The 23,901-nt window shown below is 42.2% G+C and overlaps 1 protein-coding gene and 1 long non-coding RNA gene across 2 annotated transcripts in view; one reads left to right on the top strand and one right to left on the bottom strand.

Annotated features, from left to right (window-relative positions):
• LOC144893639 (uncharacterized) overlaps positions 1-23,901 on the bottom strand; it is a 125,750-nt gene that overhangs the window by 12,740 nt on the left and 89,109 nt on the right. Inside the window, exon 5 of the mRNA XM_078784543.1 lies at positions 5,473-5,574. Within this exon, the coding sequence (XP_078640669.1) occupies positions 5,473-5,574 (102 nt within the window). The remainder of the gene's footprint in view (positions 1-5,472; positions 5,575-23,901) is intronic.
• LOC144893565 (uncharacterized) overlaps positions 18,421-23,901 on the top strand; it is a 5,699-nt gene continuing 218 nt past the window's right edge. Inside the window, exons 1-3 of the long non-coding RNA XR_013624468.1 lie at positions 18,421-18,645; positions 21,971-22,036; positions 22,211-23,901. The exon at positions 22,211-23,901 is cut by the window's right edge and continues 218 nt beyond it. This is a non-coding gene — a long non-coding RNA (uncharacterized LOC144893565). The remainder of the gene's footprint in view (positions 18,646-21,970; positions 22,037-22,210) is intronic.

The raw sequence follows: 23,901 nt of genomic DNA, 5'->3' as shown, positions 1-23,901 counted from the left end.
CACTTGTGACCAGGTGTGTTTTGAACTTATGTTGTTGTTGTGGTTCAAGGAACTGGCCCCAAAAGCAATGGCACCCAACTTGCAGGTGTCCCTCAGCATAGTTATTTCCATAATGTAAGGTTAGAGTAGAGAGTAGTCCCTTCCCTTGGTGTAGTGGGTTAGATGTGATACATTGCATTGGTGAGGGTTAGAGAGGTTTTCCCTTTTTCTCCCCATTTCCTAGTGGTTAATTGTAAATCTTATATGAGCTTCCTGGAACTTGCATATCGTGCCAAAAGCTGGTTTGAATCGCGTGCTAGAACCCGTTGGCCACTTTCCCTTATCCCCCTATAATTTTATTTTACACAACCCCATAAGTACACAACGTTTACCAATAGTTAATACACATTTATATTTACACTTGGATTTTATTCACACATTAATTTCCATTGCATTTTGACATTATACACACCGTTTGTTCATGGCTCTAAGACCAGAAAAACATCCACCAACTGTCCTTTCAGGGCATAAACGATTGACGGCATTGCCGTGGCTCAGCTCCTCTGGAGTAACAATAATTACTGATAACGAACCTTTGCAGTTTCGCGAGCACCACACGCACTGACATGCATGACATCTGGAAATATACGACTCAACACATCCTAGACAATACAGTATTTCTTCTCCATTGACCCGTACCTTTAGTGCGTGAGTTGCAGGAGCACGACGTCACCTGCCCGGTAAGATAAAGAGGCTGATAACTCTCGCACTTTCTGTTCTCATCTCCCTATGTGAATGTTCTGATTGGGTACTCATTTTGTGTCTTACTGGTAGGTAGGTAAGGCATAGGTTATGTTCTGCCCTTTTCCATTTTCTTTGCATTCCCCCTTTTTGATCCATTTTGATTACCCTTGCTGTACATTAAAGTTCTTGAGTTCCCTCCCCCTTTGCATGATCCCACATTCCACACCATTGGTTCTGGTAATAATAACCCCCTTTTGCTGAACTTCATTTTCAATCTGTGCGTGTTCGTCATTTCCCTATTGATCCAGCGCTGTTCACACAATTAGTGAGACAGGTAAGTTATAATTCCCCAATTAATTGGTTCATCCAGTCCAGCATGCACCAGCAGTAAGTTCGGCCTCCCTAATTAAAATTCAATTCAGATAAATAAGAATGGTGAAGAGCTGAGGGCGTATCCCCTGATTGGAAAGCCACATGGCTCAGGAAAACGGTTGTCAAACGGGGAACCCTGGTACCATGTGGTACACCACTTGGCACTTGAGGTTGCCTCGTAACCCGCCATGGTACAAAGTCATTCGTGATCGGTGGCCTCAAGCCTGGTAAATTTGAGGGGAACCGAGGAACCCCCTCACAGTAGACACAAAACCCGCGGCTGTAACTATACATACATATACAGACTTGGCATTTAATATGGAATATATTTATTTTTCTTGACTTGGGTTTACTTTCTTAACTCAGTATATCAATCTGGTGAGTTTCTTTTACACTTTGGTGATTTATTTGTTAAAAGAACCATGTCACTGATTGTCTGTCGCAGCAAGAAGTCAACAACAGGATTATATCACAGGTGGCGTGGCAAAATGTACGGACAGGTGCATTTGATGATTGGCTTCACAGTCGGGTATACAAGGGTTGTTGCGTTCTGTATTAGTGGAAAACAACTGCTGCACGTCTCCAAAAGTTATTGCCGCTTCCGCTGGAGATGGTCCGTCAACTCGACAATGCTGTTTGTCATGGAGTGGTGGCTTGACGAAATTACGGCATGAAACAGCGTGCTATTGCTCGGCAGTATGGCATCACTCAAGGTCAGGTGTCAAAGATCCTGAAACGAAATGCTCAGAGGGGTGTCCCTACTCCAATACCGAGGCCAGGACGTCCCCGCAGAACCACAAGGAGGGATGATTGCCAGCTGCACCGGTTAATCCGCAATGGCCGTACCAAGCCAGCTAATCGGCTTAGGGCTGAGTGGCAGCAACTGACAAATGTGCCTGTATCCAGAAGGCTAGTCAACCAACGACTGGTTCAAGCAGGCTATCGTGCCAGGCGTCCCCTGAGAAAGCCACCCCTGACCAGACAACACCGCCAGCGCCGATTGCAGTGGGCCAGAGAGCACCGTCAATGGCAGCCAGGACACTGGAATCACGTGATCTTCAGTGACGAGTCTAGATTTCTGGTCTATCGTCAAGATGGCCGTGTCCGAGTGCGCAGACAAGTGCATGAAGCCTACAACAAAGATTGTATAGTGCCAAGAGTCCAAGCTGGAGGTGGTGGGGTGACCGTTTGGGCTGCTTTTCATGCAGGGGGCAAAACTGACCTGGTTGTTCTGAATGGAAACCAGAACCAGTTCAAGTACAGGGTCATTCTGGAAGAAACATTGCTTCCATTTGCTCGTGCAGCCTTTCGAGGAAACTTTGTCTTCCAAGATGACAAAGCACGGCCTCATCGTGCTCGCATGATCCAACACTTTCTTGCTGACCGTGGTGTCGAGCATATGGAGTGGCCTGCCATGTCCCCGGATATGAATCCGACGGAGAACTTGTGGGCAGAATTAACGCGTCAAATCGACCACTTGGACCAGCAGCCGACCTCTGTGCTTGAATTGCAGCAGGCTATTGTCACTGCATGGCAAGCGATTCCTGTCCAAACCTTGGCAAATCTCGTGAACAGCATGCCTCAACGTGTACGTGCTCTCTTGAATGCTCGTGGGGGTTACACCAAGTACTGAACTGTAATTTTACTTTACTGTTATTTAATTTTACTGTCCGTAATCCCAGTCGTAATTTAACTTTTGTTTTTGTCAAAAAAATTATTTGGCTAATGTGCAAAATAAAGAGATACTTCTGGAAAACGTACAGAAGTTTAACACAGTACTGTCCATGAATTGATTTCGATATCAGATTACATCACTTTCAAGGATCAATTTATTTGTTTCGCAATGTCAAATGTGGTTTTTGTTTCTTTTAAAGGTCACATTAACAAAATCTAGAATAATTTCAACATAATTCCAATGAACTTTTGGTTCTAAGACATCTTGAAAAGTAAGCTCACCCCCACAAAAAAAAATTCCATATTAAATGCCAAGTCTGTATATATATATATACACACACACACACACACACACACACACACACACACACACACACACACACACACACACACACACACACACACACACACACACACACACACACACACACACACACACACACACACACACACACACACACACACACACACACACACACACACACACACACACACACACACACACACACACACACACACACACACATATATATACATTTTCCCTTTTCAAAAAACTGCAGAGATAACTCATGACTTCTTGCCCAATGACCTGAAGATACTCTTCTGTGAATCTCTCATCCAGAGAGATTCACTCCTGAGACCATTACAACATTGGAAACTACAAAGGAAAGCACTAACATCTGTGCGAACTTTGCTGATGCAGGACAATTGCTTCATCATTCTAAGAAAAGTGGGGGGAGGAGGGGGAGGGTGTGGGGAGAATGATTTTTCCTCCTGAATGAGGCAAAAGAGGTTATCAATTCTGTAATAGTCATCTTCACGTAAATGTTTCTTTTGGAATGATGCTTTTCCATCAAGGTTTTCCACTTTCCTATTTTCCTTACATACCAGTTTTTACAAACTCCCCACTTGTTTAGAATCGTTTTTCTTTTGTCTTCCTATTAACAGAATGAGGAGGATAGTTGAAAGGTAGTGCATGCACCTCAGCTGTTTAGTCCTGGTTCAGACTTCAACAGGAAGAGGATCTGACCCCAAACTGTGACCGTGTTGTTTTGGCGGAAGGTTTCTGCACCGTCCAGCACTCTTAAGCCTGTTTCAGCGTAACTTCCTTTGCTAGGGGGCATTATGCCAACTGTATTCTACCAGCAATTGCTCACATAATTTGGAGATCCTCGGGTTCGTTTTGAAAAAAGTTGGTTATCTATTGTGTGATGGAATGCTAGCTAAATGAATCTCCTGAGACCATTACAGAAGCATCTAATATCGTGTCAAGTAGAATGGTACAACAGACTACATCAGATGATACGACGTGTCACAAATGTGTACTTTGTTTTATGTATGTGTTGCTGTCACGTGCACAAAAATCAATGTAATGCAGAACTTTTATTCAATCTTACTATAATTCACCAAATGTCTGTCTGTCCATTCGAAGTTACCGTAAAACCTGCTGAACCGATCGCAAAGATATTGTGGGTGGGTAATCCTGGGACCCCTGGGAGTAAAATAGGCTATTTAGTTTTCCCAATTTCAGCTTTAGTGGTCCAGCATTCTCAGTTTTGGACTCCCGCATAACATTCGCGTTTGCATGACGTTCATTGTGACGTCTTCTTAGGTCGAGCAACGGTACCCGCCCTCTGGGCGGGGCTTCAATTGGGAGGCCCAAATGAAAAGGCTAAATATCAGAAATTGAAGGCTTTTTTTCTTTTAAACGATTTATATAAACATCCGTTAAATCTCGATCGGTGCAGTCGTTTGTGCGGCACCCGGGAAAATAACGCCATGCGGGAGCAAGTATCAGCAGGATGTGGCAGTGTGGGAGTCCACGTTTGCACCGATCGCTGCACCGTGCCGCACAAACGACTGCACCGATCGCTGCACGGCTGCATCGATCGGATGTGGCATGAAGGAGGATCTGCACTTTGGCATGAAGGAGGATCAGATCTAACAGATCGCTGTCTCCATCGATCTTGCCAAGGCCTTAACAGCTATCGGCTCAAAATCCTTTTCACTGTTGATTTGGTACACGTATCGGGAGTAGTATACGACATAGCGATTGTGAACACGATTATCGATCACGATTCACGATCATCACGATCATAGTGTATCGATCACGATTTGAAACACGATGGAATAATATTTACCGATATGAACAGTGATTTGGCTTTTATTGAAAATCTAAAGATACTGTTTAGATTTTGATGATTTGCGTGTGATATGATTCAACGGATGTTTATATGAATCGTTTAAAATAAAATAAAAACCTTCACTTGCTGATATTTTGCCATCACCATGTGCAGATTCGCCACGGTCCCACGATCGATGTTTCTATACGTGAACGTACCCGTTTGTTTGCGAACGGGTACGTTTTTCATGGATGTCCTTCACGAACTTGCTGTCCATGTCTGACGTGCGACTGAAGGTGCTACAGGAATGTGGAATTTATTGGTTTCATGCTTTAGCATTCGCCGTATCTGCATTGCCTGTTTGCTTCCGGCCTCCCACCCGTGCGTAGCACGGGTATTTCTCTAGTTTAAATAATTTAAACTTTTACCTGCTGCAGCAACAACATGTTTGCTAAAGAACATGACCTCCCAATTGTCTTTTCCTGTTTCGATAATGCTGGAATGCGCTACACTATGAGTGTTGAGCAATTCCTGCATCAAAGAAACCTTAATTCATCATAAGTATGGACATTCAATGTACCTTCTTTCCAGCAAGAAGGGGTTCTTGGGAGAGCAAACGTTTCAGGTCAAAAAGATGAGCAGTCGCGGAAGACAGCAACCATTCACGTTCCAAAGGATCCAGCTGCAGGGGTGAGAGCATCCATATTATACGATATGTTTCATGTTGTGTTAATATCGGTGCATGGTATATGATGAGGAGGAAATAAGTCATTTATTTTATTGTTTGCGGATGCATATTGGACCAGGATTAAATTAGGAATTCAATCTTCTGGTTGCATCATTACTGGGAATGTACCACCACCGCAGTTCCCCTGCACATTAGGGCAGGAATTTAGAATTTGGCCAGGATGCCTGCGACAACTCACCTATACTCTTTATTAAAAGACACCGTGGGACTTTGAACGTCCACCGACTAAAGCTTGCAGACGCATGCCCAGCTTAAGGCCCCAACTGATGGAGAGTACATTTACTGATGCAATACCTTAGTTCAAAAGCACCAATCCACCAATTTATATTCAGGTTGAGAGTCAGGTATGGCCAGGTAGATAATCAAACCCAGACAAGCCAGCTCAAAGACAACTGGTTACCTTTATGCCATCCCATCAGAAATCAAGAGGGGTAAAGATAAATAACATTGTAGGATGGGAACAAACGATACGATGCAAAGTCGCCATTGTTTAGCAATTGGGAACAATCCGGTTGGAAATGTTTTCTGCAGACACAATGTCTGCTGGCAGTATTCTGCCGCTGTAGTTTCCATCAGTGCAGAGTCAAAGAGAAATATGTACAAGAAAAGTGCATCGATGGGTCACAGCAGCATGAGACTAGCTATTGGGGTTAAAGTGCATCGAAAGCAATGGGGTGAGGGGGTAAGGGTTTCTGGGTTCGTAGGGTGAGTCCCGGTAAAGGAAATTGGCAGTAGATTGAAAAACAAGAACAAAAACAAGCACGATTGAATGTGAACCATTTTAACATTCTGAGAATGGTTAGCTGAGATCGAATAGCATAACCAATGAAAACAACAAACAGTTCTTTGGTATTAAATAAGACAAGCACAAAGATGGCAATGAAATACAATGATTATTGTTGTGACACAAATGAATGTAATTGTCCAACTCAAACAGCACTTGGCAGAGCACATACCTCCACCAGACTGAACAGTTTACATTTTGAATCCCACTGATAGGCCGGATCTGCATCTGGAACTGAACCAAATTCAAATTGGCTTGTTCTTGTCACAAACCAACTCATCCACCAAGTTTCGGCCAAATCCATCCATAACTTTTTGAGATATCATGCTATACATCGTTTTTGGCCGAATCTCTCAATGGTGAAGAATCACTTAAAAGCTTCTCGTACCCAGATCCGGATCTTCACCAAAATCGACTCAAGTTGTCCTTGTGGCACACCCAACCTGTTCACTAAGTTTTGTCTGAATCTGTACATAACTTTTATAGATATCCTGCTCATAGACTAACAGACAGACAGACAAACAGGGGTGAAACCATAACCTCTGACCACCTTCAGTGGTGGAGGCAATGATGTTGTCAGCTAACGCAACATAATAGCAACAACAGTGACATGCATTGAGCGTCTAAGCTAATGCCCCCATTCCACTTATGCCGATTGGCCCCGATTACTATTAGCCCCGATCTCCAGGTCGGGAGCGATCGGGACACTTTGGGAAAAAACTGGTCATCTACGCTGTATCTACGTCCTAAGTACGCTCCGATTACGATCACTACGCTATAACCACGCTCATCGTGGGTAGATCGGGTCCCTGAAGACCCGATCGAAGCCGTTTAGAGCCGCTGTGTTCCCGCTCGCGTACGCCGTAACCACGCTGCAATCGCGATTGCCGCCGCTCTGACACGATGCATTCCCGATCGCCGCCGATCTAAAACTGATCCAACGCCGATGCTGCCGATCTATTGCCGTTTCAACTACGTCATTCCCGACCAAACCGATCTAACTACGCTCTATTCCCGTCTTTAAGCCGACTAAAAAGCAGATTTCAGGTCCCGATCCGTATAAATAGGGCCCGATTTGCTTGCCGATCATCAGTATCGTCGAAGACAGCCATGGATCAACATCAGAGAAATGGCCGTCTGCAGCTCGCTCTACTTCTCCAACAATATGCAATTAATGAAAGAAGAGCTGCTCAAGTGAGAAGAAGAATGAGAAGAAGAAGAAGAGCCCCTCAGTTCTGGGTCCGGCCATGGTTGACAGAAGAAAGAAGATTGCAGTTTGGGCACTACGACCGCTTGATGAATGAACTGAGGCTGGAGGACATCAACTCTTTCCAGAACTTTGTGAGGATGCCACCTGCTCTCTTTGATGAAATCCTCCACAGAATCACCCCCAGGATTGAGAAAGAAGATACCAGGCTGAGAAAGGCCCTACAACCTGGAATGAAGCTCGCCATCACCCCGAGGCATCTGGCTACAGGAGACCTCTACCCAACTCTCTCCTACGACTTCAGGGTCAGCAGAAACACCATCGTCAAGTTCATTCCGGAGGTGTGTCAAGCCATCGTTGCAGAGTTCAAAGAAGAAATGGTGAAGTGCCCTACCACCCCAGAAGAATGGACAGAAGTCGCTGATGATTTCGAAAGTAAATGGAACATCCCTCATGTGCTCGGAGCTCTTGATGGCAAACACGTCGCCCTCGGATGCGCACCCAACTCAGGCAGCCTCTACCACAACTACAAGGGCTTCTTCTCGATCGTGTTGATGGCACTGGTGGACGCCGACTATAAGTTATTGTGGGTGGGTGTTGGTGGAATGGGACACATGTCAGATGCTCAGATTTTCAATGCTTCGGAGCTCAAAGAGTGCATAGAGAATGAAACCATTGGATTCCCCGACCCCCTGGCCATGCGGAACGATGATGAAGAGATGCCATTCTTCATCCTTGGAGATGATGCCTTTGCTCTCCGCGCCTACTTGATGAAACCCTATGCCAGACGTGGACTCTCTCCTGAACAACTTGTCTACAACTACCGCATCTCAAGGGGTCGACGAGTGGTGGAGAACGCCTTTGGCATCTTGGCAAACCGTTGGCAATGCTTGCTCAAGACACTACAACAGCATCCTGAGGTGGTGCGTGACCTGGTCGAAACTGCTATCTGTCTGCACAACATGCTCCGCATCCGGTTCCCAAGTATTCAGCATGCCGAGGTGGACGAGGAGGATTATCGACACAACATCATCCCTGGTGAATGGAGAGATAAAGCCAACATGTTAGAGGTGGAGCAGGCAGTTCGAGGTAACAGGGACAGTGTAGAGGCCAAGCGTCAGATGGAGGTACTGAGACTCTATTTTAACAGCCCTGCTGGTGCAGTTCCATGGCAGGAGAGGATGGTGAGACATCATTAGAGACACTATGGGAAGGAGTTCAAAGACATTTTGGAGGACATTGTTGTATTGTTATGTATTGCATTGATAATGATTTCTATTGATAAATCATGTGACAATAAACATTATGAAACTTGATATTCAATGTTTGCCTTGTGTTGGTTGGAAAGGGAGAAGTTATTATTGCTGGGTTGAGGGGATGAAAATGCATTGCAAAATGAAAGGTCTTCAAAATAAAAGCTAAAAATTTGACAAGTTTTTGCTGGGTAGAGGGGATCAAAGTTTGCATTCACTTAATTAAAAGGTCATAAAATTAAAAGCGGTAAAATTGATCATTAATAATATTTGTTTAACTTGTACCGCTTTTAATTTTAGACCATGGGGTTATTGGGCAATGCAATTTGGCTCATGCAGTTATCAATTCCACTTAACAACGTTGACAAAAAGTGTTCTTTTTTCAACTTTTATTCTTCATTCAACACAAAGCATCACTTTCACTCATACATCATCAAAACACAAAGACTCATAGATCATTAGCAGTGTCTCCATCTCCCTCCTTCTCCTTCTCCTCGTCTTGGCGGATCTGGCGGAGCAATCTCTTCTTCCTCCTGGTCTGTGCAGTTCATGTGGAGCCGGTCTTTCTTCTGCCTCTTCGTGGGAGCACTCTCTTCTTGTTCAACAGGCTCTAAAGGCAGCTCCTCTTCTGCCTCTTCTTTCTCCATTTCAGGCTCACGCTCAGGGGCAGGGGCAGCTTCAACAGGTGCAGTTTCCTCCGGGGGGGGGGGGGGGGGGGGGTAACAACAATCTTCTTCTTCGTAGACTTCTTCTTGGTCCTCGGACCCCTCGGTGCCATTTTTGATCGGAGATATTGCGAGCGATGTTGTCGTGTCGAAATACTTGATCGGGTGAGGCTGATGCAATCCGGACAGATTTATATACAGCGGCTTTGATCGGCATTGGAGCGGGACGGATAGGTAACGATCGTCGTCGAAACGGCACAAGATAATCCTCCCGCTGCAACGACGCTGTAATCACGATCAAGCCATTCTAACTACGATCAAGCCGTTCTAACTACGATCATTCCGATGGACTACGTTGCATTCACGCTGTAATCACGATCAGTCCCGCTATTTCAGATCGGGATGGAAATTTTAAACATGTTTAAAAAATCGCCCCGATCTATTTTTTTGTCCCGATCGACAAAGATCGAAGACGTTCCGTTTACGATCATGCCGATTGATCCCGTTCTAAATAGGATCGTTCCCGTTGTGCAGATCGGGGTCGATCGGCAGAAGTGTAATGGGGTTATAAGGTAACAGATGCTCTGAAATTTTGTACGACATGGATGTTACAGAAATGATAAGGAGAATCACGATGGAGGATTGAAGCACAATGACACGCAATTGAATGTGAAACAAGTATTGACAAAATAATTGTTTTTAAGGGGATAATTTCAAATTAAGGCAAAAAAAAAAATCATTGCCTTGTCGAGTGCACAATTATTAATGCGATTGATGAAGAAAAAGCAAAGACTATGCTTACTAAAATTCACGGACCGGTATGTGTTTGTTTGTTTATGTGTGTGTTTGTTTGTTTGTTGCGCTACTCCCCCTACAGTTCTGAGCTGATTACATCCAAACTTGCTACATAGGATTAGCATGACCCCAATAAGTGTATAGGGTGTTTATCTTAGGGTTGGTCTTGGGTGGGGAGGGGGTGGAGGTTGAGGGATGTAAATTTGATATGTAAATGTGTATTGTGTAGCGCCACCTCCAGGTGGGAGAGGGTATTACAATTACACACCCTTCACAGCACAGTGTTCTTGTCCCCACGTTTTCCAGTGCAATGAGGTGTTTTTAATTATAAGAAGTAAGCATGCTTTTGCTTCATGCACGTCACCCGGGTTATTTTTTTTAATATTCGGGAGTGATTTAGGCAGCTGTCAGTTGCCTATACACCACCCAAATAAAGGTATGTGGCAGAAGATCGTATTGCATGCTTGGAACATGATCACTCATATGCCGGGTACTCTGCTGGTTTAATAATTCTTAAACAATATTTAGAATTACTTAATAATCATCTCAACTCCTAGGACTCATCGAGACAAAAGTCATTGAGATCTGGAAATATTGTGGGATATAGTTTGTGACGACAGATGCGCATTTTGCCAACAAGTGAATAAATAAACAACTAAACGGCACTCAGTAGAGAGCATACCTCCGCCTGGTTGGCCATATCACTCAATGGTGAAGAATCACTTAAAAATTCTACTAGCTGGATCCGAATCTTCACCAAAATTGAATTGATTCTTCCTTGTCACACACACAATCTGTGTAACAAGTTTCGTCTAAATCCATCCATAATTTTTTGAGATATCCCGCGATGTATCGTTTTTGGCCCTATCTCCCAATGGTGAAGAATCACTTAAAAAATTATAGTAGCCGGATCCGAATCCGGATCTTCATCAAAATCTAATCATTTCGTCACATACGCTACATCTCTGCCAAATTTCATCTGAATCCGTCCTAAACTTTTTGAGATATTTTGTTCACAAACGGACAAACAGACAAGGGGTGAAAACATAACCTCCATTCACCTTTGGTGGCAGAGGTAACTAGAACGCCACTCAGTAAAGCGCATACTCCCGCCGTGGGTTTAGTTGGAATAATACGTTTTGTTTAACATCCCCTCTCCCCAAAACAATAAATGAAAAAGAAAGTAGGCCCTAACTGTCAGAGAATTTATTTTGATATATCTAGGAATTAGAGGAGAAAAACATCATTTAAGAATAAGAATAAAAGCTTCAATGCAGTAAAACAGAAAAAATCTTTCACAAAAAAATTTCCAAAAAAAATTCCTGGATCCGGAATAATATCCTGAGCTTCACCAAAAACTAATTAATTCTTCCTTATCCCAAGGACAATCATCCCACCAACTTTCATCCAAATCCGTTCAGAACTTTTCCAGATATCTTGTTCACGAACACACACACACACACACACACACACACACACACACACACACACACACACACACACACACACACACACACACACACACACACGAGTGAATGCATTACTCCCTGGCGGGAGTAATTAAATATCTGTGCCAATCATGTCACTTACCTATGAAGGCAAAACAGCAGTCAGAAAATGTCGCTTTTAGAAAACCGCTGTTTCGTAAATGGGAATACATATAGAAAGTTTCCGTATCACTTTGAAGCAAAGCTAAGTAGCCTCACAACTCAGGCCGCAGAGCAGCAGTTTCACCAGTTAAAGGAGGATTGCATAAGTCATGATCTAGCACACAAGGTGAGTGACCTCGCAGACATCCCAAATCTACTAGCCCACTGATTTTTCTCTTGCTGGGACATTCTTGTGTCCAGCATAGACGGACCAACAGCTCTCACTTTTAATAATAAAATGTAAGACGAAAAAAAATGGAGAAACAGTTGGTTAGTTTACATCTCAAGGTTATATATGGGTGCGCCTCAGCAGCTTACAGCAGAATTTGTAAATTGCATCCTCAATCCAATAATAAATATGTACTGTGACTATTGATCGTTGATGCACCGAGATCGTCCCTCCGTCTGCACAGCGCATGGTACAATAAATTCCGAAAAAGACCGATTCATTATGGACAAAATAAAATGGCATTCAAATATCCTCCCACATTTGGTTTTGACGCTGCAAATTTTTCAGCACGGCCAAACTGCTACTCCAAAGACCACACGTCCAATTCATGTGCTTTGCTGGATGCTATGCCTTTGGCTATGCCTGACAAGTTTGCTGTGCGGTACTCCAATATATTTTGCACAAATTTTCTGGTTAAGCATTTTTACACCAGGATTGTCAATTCACTGGGCAGTTGCCAGTATTTTCCCACTGTGATTTCAGGCAGAAAATGCATTGAAATCCACAACCCTTACATCATAAGGTAAGAGCTTTACCTGCTGAGCTAACCCAGCAAACTACCAGATTAATGCAGCTCTAAATTTGAAGAAAATTGGTCATCACACCGGGATGTAACTCCACTGCATGGTTGGGGAATTAAAAAAAATTGTGATGGACGTTTAACGCAAGAGTGTGAAAGTGGCATTACCCTGGAAGGGGAAAAAATGGTATACAATCTCATTTTTAAGGATGCATACTGCGAAGGTTAACTGCAGGCCAGGTAAAATGCTATTGCCCTCTCTTTCTTCTCATTAGTGAGGATATATATATATATATATATATATATATATATATATATATATATATATATATATATATATATATATATATATATATATATATATATATATACATACACACAACAACATGCATTTTAAAAGGCCATTTTCCCTGCTAGAGCGGGGGTTAGCCTAGCCTGACATTGTCATCGGGGTTAGACATACATAAATATATATATACATACATATAAGCCACAATTGGTATTCCCAGAGGAGATCTGTGTGACAAGGTTGCGGCCTGACATTGTCATCTGGTCAGGTGCAACAAGACAGGTCATCTTACGGGAATTGTCTGTACCTTGGGAAGAGAACATGGAGGAGGTGCACGAGAGGAAGAGAGGAAAGTACAGTGAGCTTGAGGCAGAGTGCCGGGAGAAGGGTTGGCGAGTTTCTTGTCAGTTATTTGAAGTGGGGTGTAGAGGGTATATTAGCAATTCCTTTTCTGCATTTCTTGCTCGGCTCGGAGTGTGTGGGACAGAAAGAAGGAGGATGTGTGACAAAGTTGCCCAGGTTGCCTTGAAAGGCACACTTTGGATAAGGAGGAAGTTAATGGAGGCACGTCGAACGGTGTAGGTTGAGGTTGTGGGTCGTGGGTGGTGGCTCATTTCAGTCTAAAGGTGTAGTGACTGAGCGCGGAGGAGAAATTGAGATATATGAATGGTGTGTGAATGGGGTGTGTGTGTTGCAGGAGTGGGTGTGGTTTTGCAGAAATGTGTTTTTGTTGTGCATGTTGTAAGGATGGTGGTAAGTTTTTTTTTTTTGTATTTTTTTGATGTGTGAGTGAGTGGATGAGGGCTGTGGATTCTGAGAGTGGAGGCGGTTTTGTTGTTGTCGGCTGTGTTCTCACTGGCTGGGGGTGGGGGTATGTACGCATCCAGGTGTAGCTGCTAAATGTGGAGGCATATGTGCCCCTGTTGGCCCACCTTAGCTGACCGTATCGAGGTTGAAGGGCCAAAACGAGATGATGCTGAGGACCTCGACTGGGGACCTGGTCAGTGGTATATATATACACAAAGAATTAAGTTAAGCACCCCTACACAACGAATTAAGGTAAGCACCCCCTAATATATATTCTTTGTGTATATGTATACATTGGCATATATTCTAAGGTATGTGAGATCAAATAATGATTGGTATGACATTAGCAATTATCCATTGATGAAATTGAGTGATCAAAGTGAAAAAAAGTGATTGGTTGAGTCAGTGATCCGATCACGTGGGTCCTACACACGTTATTGACGCAAAGATCGCTAGAGGTCTTCTCAGAACAATGACTGTACGTTAGAAAACATAAACGTCATCCACACTGTCCGTGATGGACCTATAGCTCCATACTTAAATTGAGGTGAAAATATGCCTAAAATTCCCAAAAAATTTCACCTTAAATTATTCAGAATAAAATATTGAAAACGGCATGATTGTTATGTTTTTATGTGACCATAATATCACTTCTCCAGAAAATATAGCAATATCATGGGTATATTACACTGTTTTGACGACAACAAACTTGTAATGTGCGAGGTTGTAAAAAAACGGGGGGGGTGCTTAACTTAATTCTTTGTGTATATATATATATATATATATATATATATATATATATATATATATATATATATATATATATATATACTGTATATATATATATATATATATATATATATATATATATATATATCTGTATATATATATATATATATATATCTGTATATATATATATATATATATATATATATATATATATATATATATATATATATATATATATATATATATATATATATATATATATATATATATAGTTACGGATCTCGGACGTCGGCGCTCCCATTATCAAGGGGGGAGGGGGCGGGGGGGTTAATCCCCATGTCTTTTTATTGGCCGACCCGAGTCCTGGGGGTTATATGCTCCTTCCGGTCGGTATTAGGTAGGGTTATTGGTCAATTTAGTCCCAAATACCTAATTACGAACACCGACTGCGAAGCAGGGAAATAACTCCCGCTCGAACCACGGATATGATGGAAAATGCCAAGCGGATAGTAATCCGCGATCCGAGCTCTTAACAATGGGACTAAAGCCGATTCTGAGCGGTTCCTAATCGTGCCACGTTTACCCAATTATAGAAAAGACGAATGCGATCGGACAAGAGGAAACCAGAAAATAGGAAGAACAAAGATTGATTTATTAACAATGTACAAAGAAAGAAGAAGAGGAAACAAAAGGAATATACAGGATAGGAAGAGGAAGAAGCAGCACACAGGGCAGTCTTAACCTTAATACCCAGGACAACGGGCCCGTCTCAGACACTCACACGGGGATTGTAGATGGTAGGGCGGAAGGTCTGGCGATGGGGTCCAGGCTCCGGTCGGCTCCCATCCAGCCTCCGGTCCAGCGGGCGAAACCCGGCAGGCAGCTCCGCGTGTAGTTGAACGCGACCGGACAATTATATAGCGGGGGGAAGCTGGTGTCCTGCATATGTAATATGTGCACAGTTGTGCCAAACGCCCTCTCTCTCCCCAATGTCCTCTTTAACAAGCGCGCCCTTCTTCTTCTCAGTCCTTCTCCAAGCCACCCTTCCAACACGTCCTCTTTAACAAACGCCGGCGCATGAGTCTCCTAGTAAATGTGCTCGCTGGCAAGTCCCCCGCGCAGTTCAGTGGTATGCGCACCAATCCTTCTCCGCGTAAGTCTTCTTACAACGCGCGCGCCTCCAACAATTCCTGTGAAAGGGCTTTGTGCTCGCTTATATATCTCCACCAGCAAAACGCTCCGCGAGCCCAAAACCACGCCTGTCGGCGATGTCATTTCAGCCCTGGTTGGCTGGTGAGGGCTTACCGGCTCCGCCTTTGATGGCTGGATGACGCGGCCACACCCTCTTCTTGGCATTCCGCCCCCTTTCTCGGGCCTCACCGCGTGGCTTATGGCGGCGTTTGGTCGGAAGCCCAGCGAGGCTGCGAACGCTGCTAACAAAGGCGCGTAAGAAATTGGGAGGGGCCATGAGGCACAGACTGTAGGGGCGCGTAATGGCGTCGCTTGGAGAGGGAGGTTGCAAACTGAACGGAATGGGGCCTACTTCTTATTTGATTGAAACAACGCAGATTCAACTATTGGAAACACGGCCTTATCTAAAACACATACGAATGAAATAACTGGAATCCTATGGTGGCCTACGTGTTGCTTGTGGACTAACTAGGGGTGCTACCTTTAACCTTTAATGATGTTGAATTCATTTACACAAGTGAGGGTTCTCAAAACCGCAACAATATATATATATATATACTGTATATACGTATGTATGTATATGTATGTATATATATATATATATATATACTGTATATACGTATGTATGTATATGTATGTATGTATATATATATATATATATATATATGTATATATATATATATATATATATATGTACATACATACATACATATACATATACATACAGTGCCTTCACAAAGTATTCAAACCTCTTGAATTTTTTTCGTATTTGATTGTGGTACAGCCTGGTTTTAAAATGGGTTTAATTGAGATTTTTTTTGTCACTGATCAACACATAATATCCCATCATGTCAAAGCGGATTTCATTATATTTTTACAAAGTAATTAAAAATGAAAAGCTGACATGTCATGAGTCAATAAGTATTCAACCCCTTTGCTAATACACTCCAAATTGAGCTCAGGTGCATCCAATTTCCTTTGATCATCCTTGAGATGTCTCTACAACTTGGTTGGAGTCCATCTGAGGTTGGACATAATGTAGAAAGAAATACACCTTTCTATATCAGGTCCCACATACACGTCAGAGCAGAAACTCTACCACAAAATCCAATAAACTGTCCGTAGAACTCCGAGATAGAATTGTGAGTCGACATAGATCTGGGGAAGGGTTTGAAACAATTTCTAGAGTGTTGAAAGTTCCCAAGAACAAAGTGAGTCCCATCATTAGGAAATGGAAAGAATATGGAACGAACCAAATTTTTCGTCGGGCTGGCTGTCTGAGCAAACAGGATCTTGGTCAGGGATGTAACCAAGAACCAAATGACCACTCTGACATAACTACAGAGTTCTTTGGCTGAGATGGTAGAACCTGCCGGAAGTCTCTGCAGCACTTGACAAATCTAGACTTAATGGGAGAGTGGCCAGACGGAAGCCAGATAGAGGCCAGACGAGGCAAAATATTCTGTGTTCTGATGATATGAAAATTGAACTCTTTGGCCTGAATGCATAAACCGAGCACAGCTCATCACCCATTGAACACCATCCCTACCATGAAGCATGGTGGTGGCAGCATCATGCTACGGGGATGCTTATCAGAGGCAAGGACTGGGAGACTTGTAAAGATAGAGGGAACAATGAAGGGAGCAAAATACAGGCAAATCTGATGAGAACCTGCTTCAGCATGAAAAAGACTTTGGACAGCGGTGAAGATTTACGTTCCAACAGGACAATGACCCCAAGCATGGAACACTGGAATGGCTTCAGAACAAGAACGTGAAAGTCCTTGAGTGGCCTAGTCAAAACCCAGACATGAATCCCATTGAGAATCTGTGGAAAGACTTGAAGATTGCTCCAACCCCATCCAACTTGACAGAGCTTCAGCAAATCTGCAAGGAATAATGGGAGAAACTCCCCAAATCCAGATGTGCAAACCTATACAGACATACCCAAGAAGACTTGAAGCTGCCAAAGGCGCTTTGATTAAGTGTTGTCTCAGGGGGTTGAATACCTATGTAAATTTGATATTTCTGTATTTAATTTTTAATTATTTTGTGGAAAAAAAATTCTAAAAAAAATAAATAAAAGGATTCCACTTTGACATTATGGGTTATTATGTGTCGATCAGTGACAAAGAATCTCAATTTAATTCATTTTAAATTCAGGTGGTAACAGAACAAAATGTGAAAAAGTCAAGGGGTGTGAATACTTTCTGAAGGCACTGTATTGTTGCATATTTATGCTGTATATATATATATATATATATATATATATATATTCATACAACGTCTTCCAATTCCATAATATAGATGATCTTATTCAGCTCATGTTCTTCAGCTTCAGGTCCATGATTGCATCTTTTTCAATGAGTCATCTCCTTACTCGATCTCCACTTGTCAATGTTCCACCCTTGTTCCTTTTACATAGTGGTACAGTTTCTCACTTCATCCGGTTTTAAGTTTAATTTGCAAATGTTAATTATTTTACCTGATTATTAATATACATCATTCTCATTTGACTCTGCAGCAATATCTTGTTAATTGATTCCGACTCTGATACCAGAAAGAAGGATGAATTCTCAGAGAATGCAAAAAAGGAGCGGAAGGTACGTCGTCTGAAACTCGAGGAGAAGCGACACCCAGGGAGGCTGTTCCTGAAATACCACATGACAGATCAGTAAATCAGCCACACAGTGGGCAGCAGGAAGGAGATTCTGTGACCGGGAGGATGCTGTTTGTATGGACGACCCTCTGGGAAACACTAATCCTGCCATAAAGTAGCGGCAGGGTGCTCTGCACTCCAAGCATAGGGCAGTGAAGTTGTTCGGATGCACTGCATGGCTCTCCTGCATGGCTCTCCTGTTGCTCAAAATGGCCGCCGGGAAAGAAAGGTGACATTCAGACTGAAGTTGTCCTCCATGTTACACACTCAAAGATAAGTGTATTAGAGTAATTTCAACAAATATTATATACCTCATATATTTCTGCAAGTAGTTTTTGTTTGGTACTCAAGCAATATATATATATATCAATTCGGTCAAGGGAATGCTTGGGTGACAATGCCATTTGTTTGGACATTGGCATTTTAGTGCCTATCCCAAGTTGACCTAAGGCCATAAAGAGTCGACCATGGTGTGCTGTGACATCAAATGCAGAGCAAACCAGATGGGGCAGGCAGATTATCTCCTCCCCAAAGGTCATTGATTAGCCAGCTTGGTTTTCACAAACAATATAGTATAGTTTCATTGTAATTCTTCTGCGCCTAGTTCAGTTTTGAGAAACTCATAATTCAAATGCTTAACATTGTTGGCTTCAGTTGGGTTTGAATGCAAACCCTCAAGATTACAACACCAGTGTTCTCAATGTCAGGCAACCATTGCAAGATCTTTTTTAGCAAAAAAAAATTGCAAGCGTAAACGGCAATAAACATGTTAGAGTTGAAATAATGAAAGAATTTACACAGGAAGAAGCCCCAAGACAGTGGCTGCCATTGGGTATCGCAAACTGAATCCAAGCTTGTCATACATACTGGCACTGAATATGAATTTGAGACCAGTCCTAGTGAAGAGATTTAATGTCTAAAAGGGATTATTCAAAATGTAATATTAAGCAACAGGCTATAAACGAAAATAGGGTTTCACTGTAGAACCCTTTTTTGTCACATGAATGCAAAAACATGATCGATGGCTGTTGAAGAGAGAAAACACAATCAGGAAATTGGACCAATGAAACGAACATTGTCACTTGAACTAAGCAATCCTGGATATTCACGTTTGAAATTAATTCCCACAAAATCTGCATATGTATGAAACACGACCCGTCAAAACTCTATGAACCACCAATCTGGTCAAAGACATTTAAATAATGACAATCGGGTGAAATGTAAGACTAAATGAGTTAGCACACACCATCGCAATGGTCAAAAGGGAGGAACTTCGACCGCCGTTTCTTCCCCGTATAATGCTCATTGCAGTGTCATTTCTAAGGCACTGGCAAGGTGGTGTCAGACTTGACGGTTCAAGGCGAGGCTTTGTTCAGGTTCAAGGAGAGGATCCTTATGTTATTATCCTTGCAAGAAATAACTGTTTTCAGCAGTACGCTCCATCCAGAAAGAGCAATTAACAATTCTACACCATGACAATGATAGCTCCCTTCTACATCATGCACAAAAAGCCAATGTTGCACCTCAGGACCATAACATCACTCGCATGTAGTGGTCTGTATGATTTCTGGACAAATGCGATTGAACAGGCTTGGAAAATATATATAATAATAATAATAAATCTTTATTGTCCCATATTCAGGGAAATTATTCTTTATATATGTATATATCTAAATATACGAAACATTTCATTCATTTTGTGGGCCTATATATATTTGTGGCCCTATATATATATATGCATGTATGTGGTACCCAAGTCTGCCCACAGTCTATTGATCAACTGGAAGTGGCTCTAGCACGGTGGTTCCCAAACCCATGGTCATGACCCAAATCGCGAGGGTGTTCCTGAAGGTCATGGGACGGTCTCAAAAAAAGAAACATGACAGTGTTATGAGGATTACTTCACTGGCACAATATGAAGCATTATTGAAATAGTAATTAAAGTAGAATAGTTGTGGATAATATAGCATCTGTTATGTTTGGAATTCACGTGTTATAATTCACATGTAATTTATGTTTGGAATTCACATGTTATAGCTCATATGTATGGGAAACGGAAGTGACGGTTGGTTTTGGAGAGTGGGAGGAGCTCAGGAAAGACAGGGTTTTTGGAGGCCTAATGGGCATGCTGTGCTGTGTTGAGATTTCGGATTAAACCGTTGACGTTGCCATCAAATACGTTTCAGGTAATTTCTGGTTACAACGGCATCCATATACGCTTAATATAATAATGTTCGAGTCCATTCACGTCCAATACTCGTGCGTCAAGCAGACCAGCGAGGAGCCTATTGTTAAGTAGCACTCTCATCTGAATGCGATATTATAGATGGCGCTGTAATTTTAGCGTTTTGAGCTTAATTATCGAATGCACTGTTTCTATTCGTTAAACGTTTTTATTTTAATTAAAAAATGTTTGATTTTTATAAATTCATAACTGTTCCAGATGAGTTTTATCATTTGAGTTAATTTTATTATATTCTGTTGCCAAAATTTCTTTTTTATTCTAAATCATCCAAGAATGTTCTTGAAAACCAATTTTTCGCATATAATAAATAATTCAGCAAATGTCCGTCTGTCTGTTCGAAGGTACCGTAAAAACTGCCGAACCGATCGCAAAGATATTTTGGGTGGATAATCCTGGGACCCCTGGGAGTAAAATAGCCTATTTAGTTTTCCCAATTTCAGCTTTGGTCTCCAGCATTCTCAGGTTTGGACTCCCGCATAACATTCGCGTTCGCATAACGTTCATTGTGACGATGTTGTCATTGTGACGATGTATGTGTTCACGGTAGTGTTTGACATGACGGTGTGACCGTAATTTCTTCATGTTTTTCGTTTCGTAATCCTTTAATGTTTAATGAACGTTTAATGTTTAATGAATGTTTAATGCCCTTCGATGTCCGGGGCCCACGCGTGCTACACTGGACGGGCCAGCGTGGACCTTGCCCTTCGCCATCAGGCTCGGGTAAACCGCTGAGCCCCATCCGTGATGGGGACTGGGGCTTGAGACAGTGTCCCACGAACAAGGAATTCCCAGTAAGCGCGAGTCATCAGCTAGCGTTGATTAAGTCCCTGCCCTTTGTACACACCGCCCGTCGCTACTACCGATCGGACGGTTTGGTGAGATCCTCGGATCAGCCCATGCACGGGCCGTTCTCAGCTCGTGCCGGTGCACCGAAAAGATGAGCGAACTTGACTGTCTAGAGGAAGTAAAAGTCATAACAAGGTTTCCGTAGGTGAACCTGCGGAAGGATCATTATCGGGACAACATGAGAGCGAGCGAGACGCGAGACGTACGTGGTACGTGATTGTCCATGTACTGTTTCGCCATGTACTGTTTCGATTTTGATGATTTCCATTGATCTTTGATGATGATGATTTGATGTTTCGTGTGATATGATTCAACGGATGTTTATATGAATCGTTTAAAATAAAATAAAAACCTTCAATTTCTGATATTTTAACTTTTCATTTGGGCTTCCCAATTGAAGCCCCGCCCGTAGGGCAGGTACTGTTGCTAGTATAATAAATTTGATTTTCGCATGTGTTGACAGTTCACAATCTGACAGTTGTGCTTTCACTTGTTTACTGGAGGCTGATATCTAGTTACTACAAACAAAGTAAGTATTACCTGCATCTTATTTGTCTTTATTTACGTGTGGTTTTTGATGAATGTTACTGTGTGTGGAGTCAAATAACATAATAATTAACTTTGCAATTGATTATTTTTTACTTTTTGAACAATTTCCAATGTTTTCTAAAAATGTTATAATTTATAACCCTTTTCATTCCAGGTCTGGTCTTTAACTGGAAAAATGGCCCAACACAAAACACAACTGCTGTATAAGCCTGAGTTTTTTAAAAGATGGCTTCCCCGAGATGAGAGAAAAATCTGGGAATGTCCGACCTGAGTGTGTCCAGTGCCTGCAGGTCCTCGCCAATGAATCTATGAAAAAACAAACAAATTGAAGCATCATTTGCATTCAGTTTATCCAAACTCTGTCGAAAAGCCACTGAGTTACTGGGAGGACAAAGAAGAACAGGTAAAACAAAGTCGGATTGATGCTCCCTGGAGTTCAGACTTTTCTCTGGAGAAAGCTTCCTTGGCATCTTTTGAAGTGGCGTGGTATATTGCAAGATGCAAAAAGCCCCATAACATTGGAGAGGAGCTGGTGAAGCCAGCAGCAGTGCCAATGATGAAAACAGTTTGTGGAGCAGATGTTGCCAAGAAGATTGAATCGGTACCACTTTCTGACAAGCATCAAACATCGAAATTATCTAATTTCATATGATATTTTGGCTCAAATGATTGCGGCACTGAAAAAAGCAGGACATTTTTTCGTTGCAGACGGATGAATCGGTAGTCATTGCAGGTGACGCTCAACTTACGGTTTTTGTAAGGTACAGAGGAGAAGACGCATTCTGGAAGAATTTCTTTTCTGCAATGATCTGTCAAGTACCACCACTGGAGAAGACATCTTTAATATGATGAACAATGTTTTCAAGAAACATGATATAGACTGGTTGAATTGTTTGGCTGTGCGCACTGACGGAGCTCCATCTATGATGGGAAGTTGTTTAGGTTTTGTTTCTCGTGTTAAAGCAGAAAACCCTGATATCATAATAATTCACTGTTTCTTACATCGGGAAAACCTTGCCACTCAACGTTTGCAACCGGACTTCCATGTAGTTCTCAATAATGCTATCCAAATTGTGAATTTCATCAAGGCCAGGGCTTTAAACTCACGCATTTTCCATAAAATGTGTGAAGAGATTGTATCACATTACCAGGTCTTGCTGTTCCACTCTGATGTTCGTTGGCTCTCTCGAGGGAAGATTCTCGGAAGAGTTATTGAACTAAAAACGGAAATTGAATTTTTTTAACGGAGAAGAGACAGACTGCTTTAAAGATGCTGCTTGGCTGACAAAGCTTGCCTATTTGGGTGACATCTTCATGCACCTGAATGAACTGAATCCAGACATGCAGGGCTGTAATCATACCATGGTGGACATAGGTGAAAGAATTGCCTTATTCAAGAAAAAGCTTGCTCTTTGGAGAGAAAAACTGACTAAAGGAAAAACAGCTGCCTTTCCACAACTGAGTGCTGTGCTGGAAGATGCGTCAAAAATATCTCTTGACATCAAAAGTATTTTCGAAGATCATCTGAAGAACCTTCAGGAAGAAATGGACAGGTATTTTCCAGAAAACGTTGACCTCAAGAAGCATAGTTGGATCAGTAATGTGTTCAATGTGGACGTCAGTGAAGTTGGAGAAGATATTCTGGGATTTCAATAAGAACTTGTAGAACTCCAGGAAAATCAAGTGCAGAAGCAACGCTTTGAACATATTCTTAATGTTGGACCCAACTTGAGGATAAGCCCATTCCGACTCAGGAGGCTGCAAAAGCTCTTCTCCCTTTTCCAACAATATAGCTCTGTGAACAAGGATATTCAGCTCTTGATGCAATTAATACTAAAGCAAGGA

This window comes from Myxine glutinosa, chromosome 9 (genome assembly GCF_964187855.1).
Source record: "Myxine glutinosa chromosome 9, kmMyxGlut1.1, whole genome shotgun sequence".
Taxonomy (NCBI): domain Eukaryota; kingdom Metazoa; phylum Chordata; class Myxini; order Myxiniformes; family Myxinidae; genus Myxine; species Myxine glutinosa.
The sequence above is the reverse complement of the archived record's forward strand: the minus strand, read 5'-3'. Positions and strand labels throughout refer to the sequence as shown.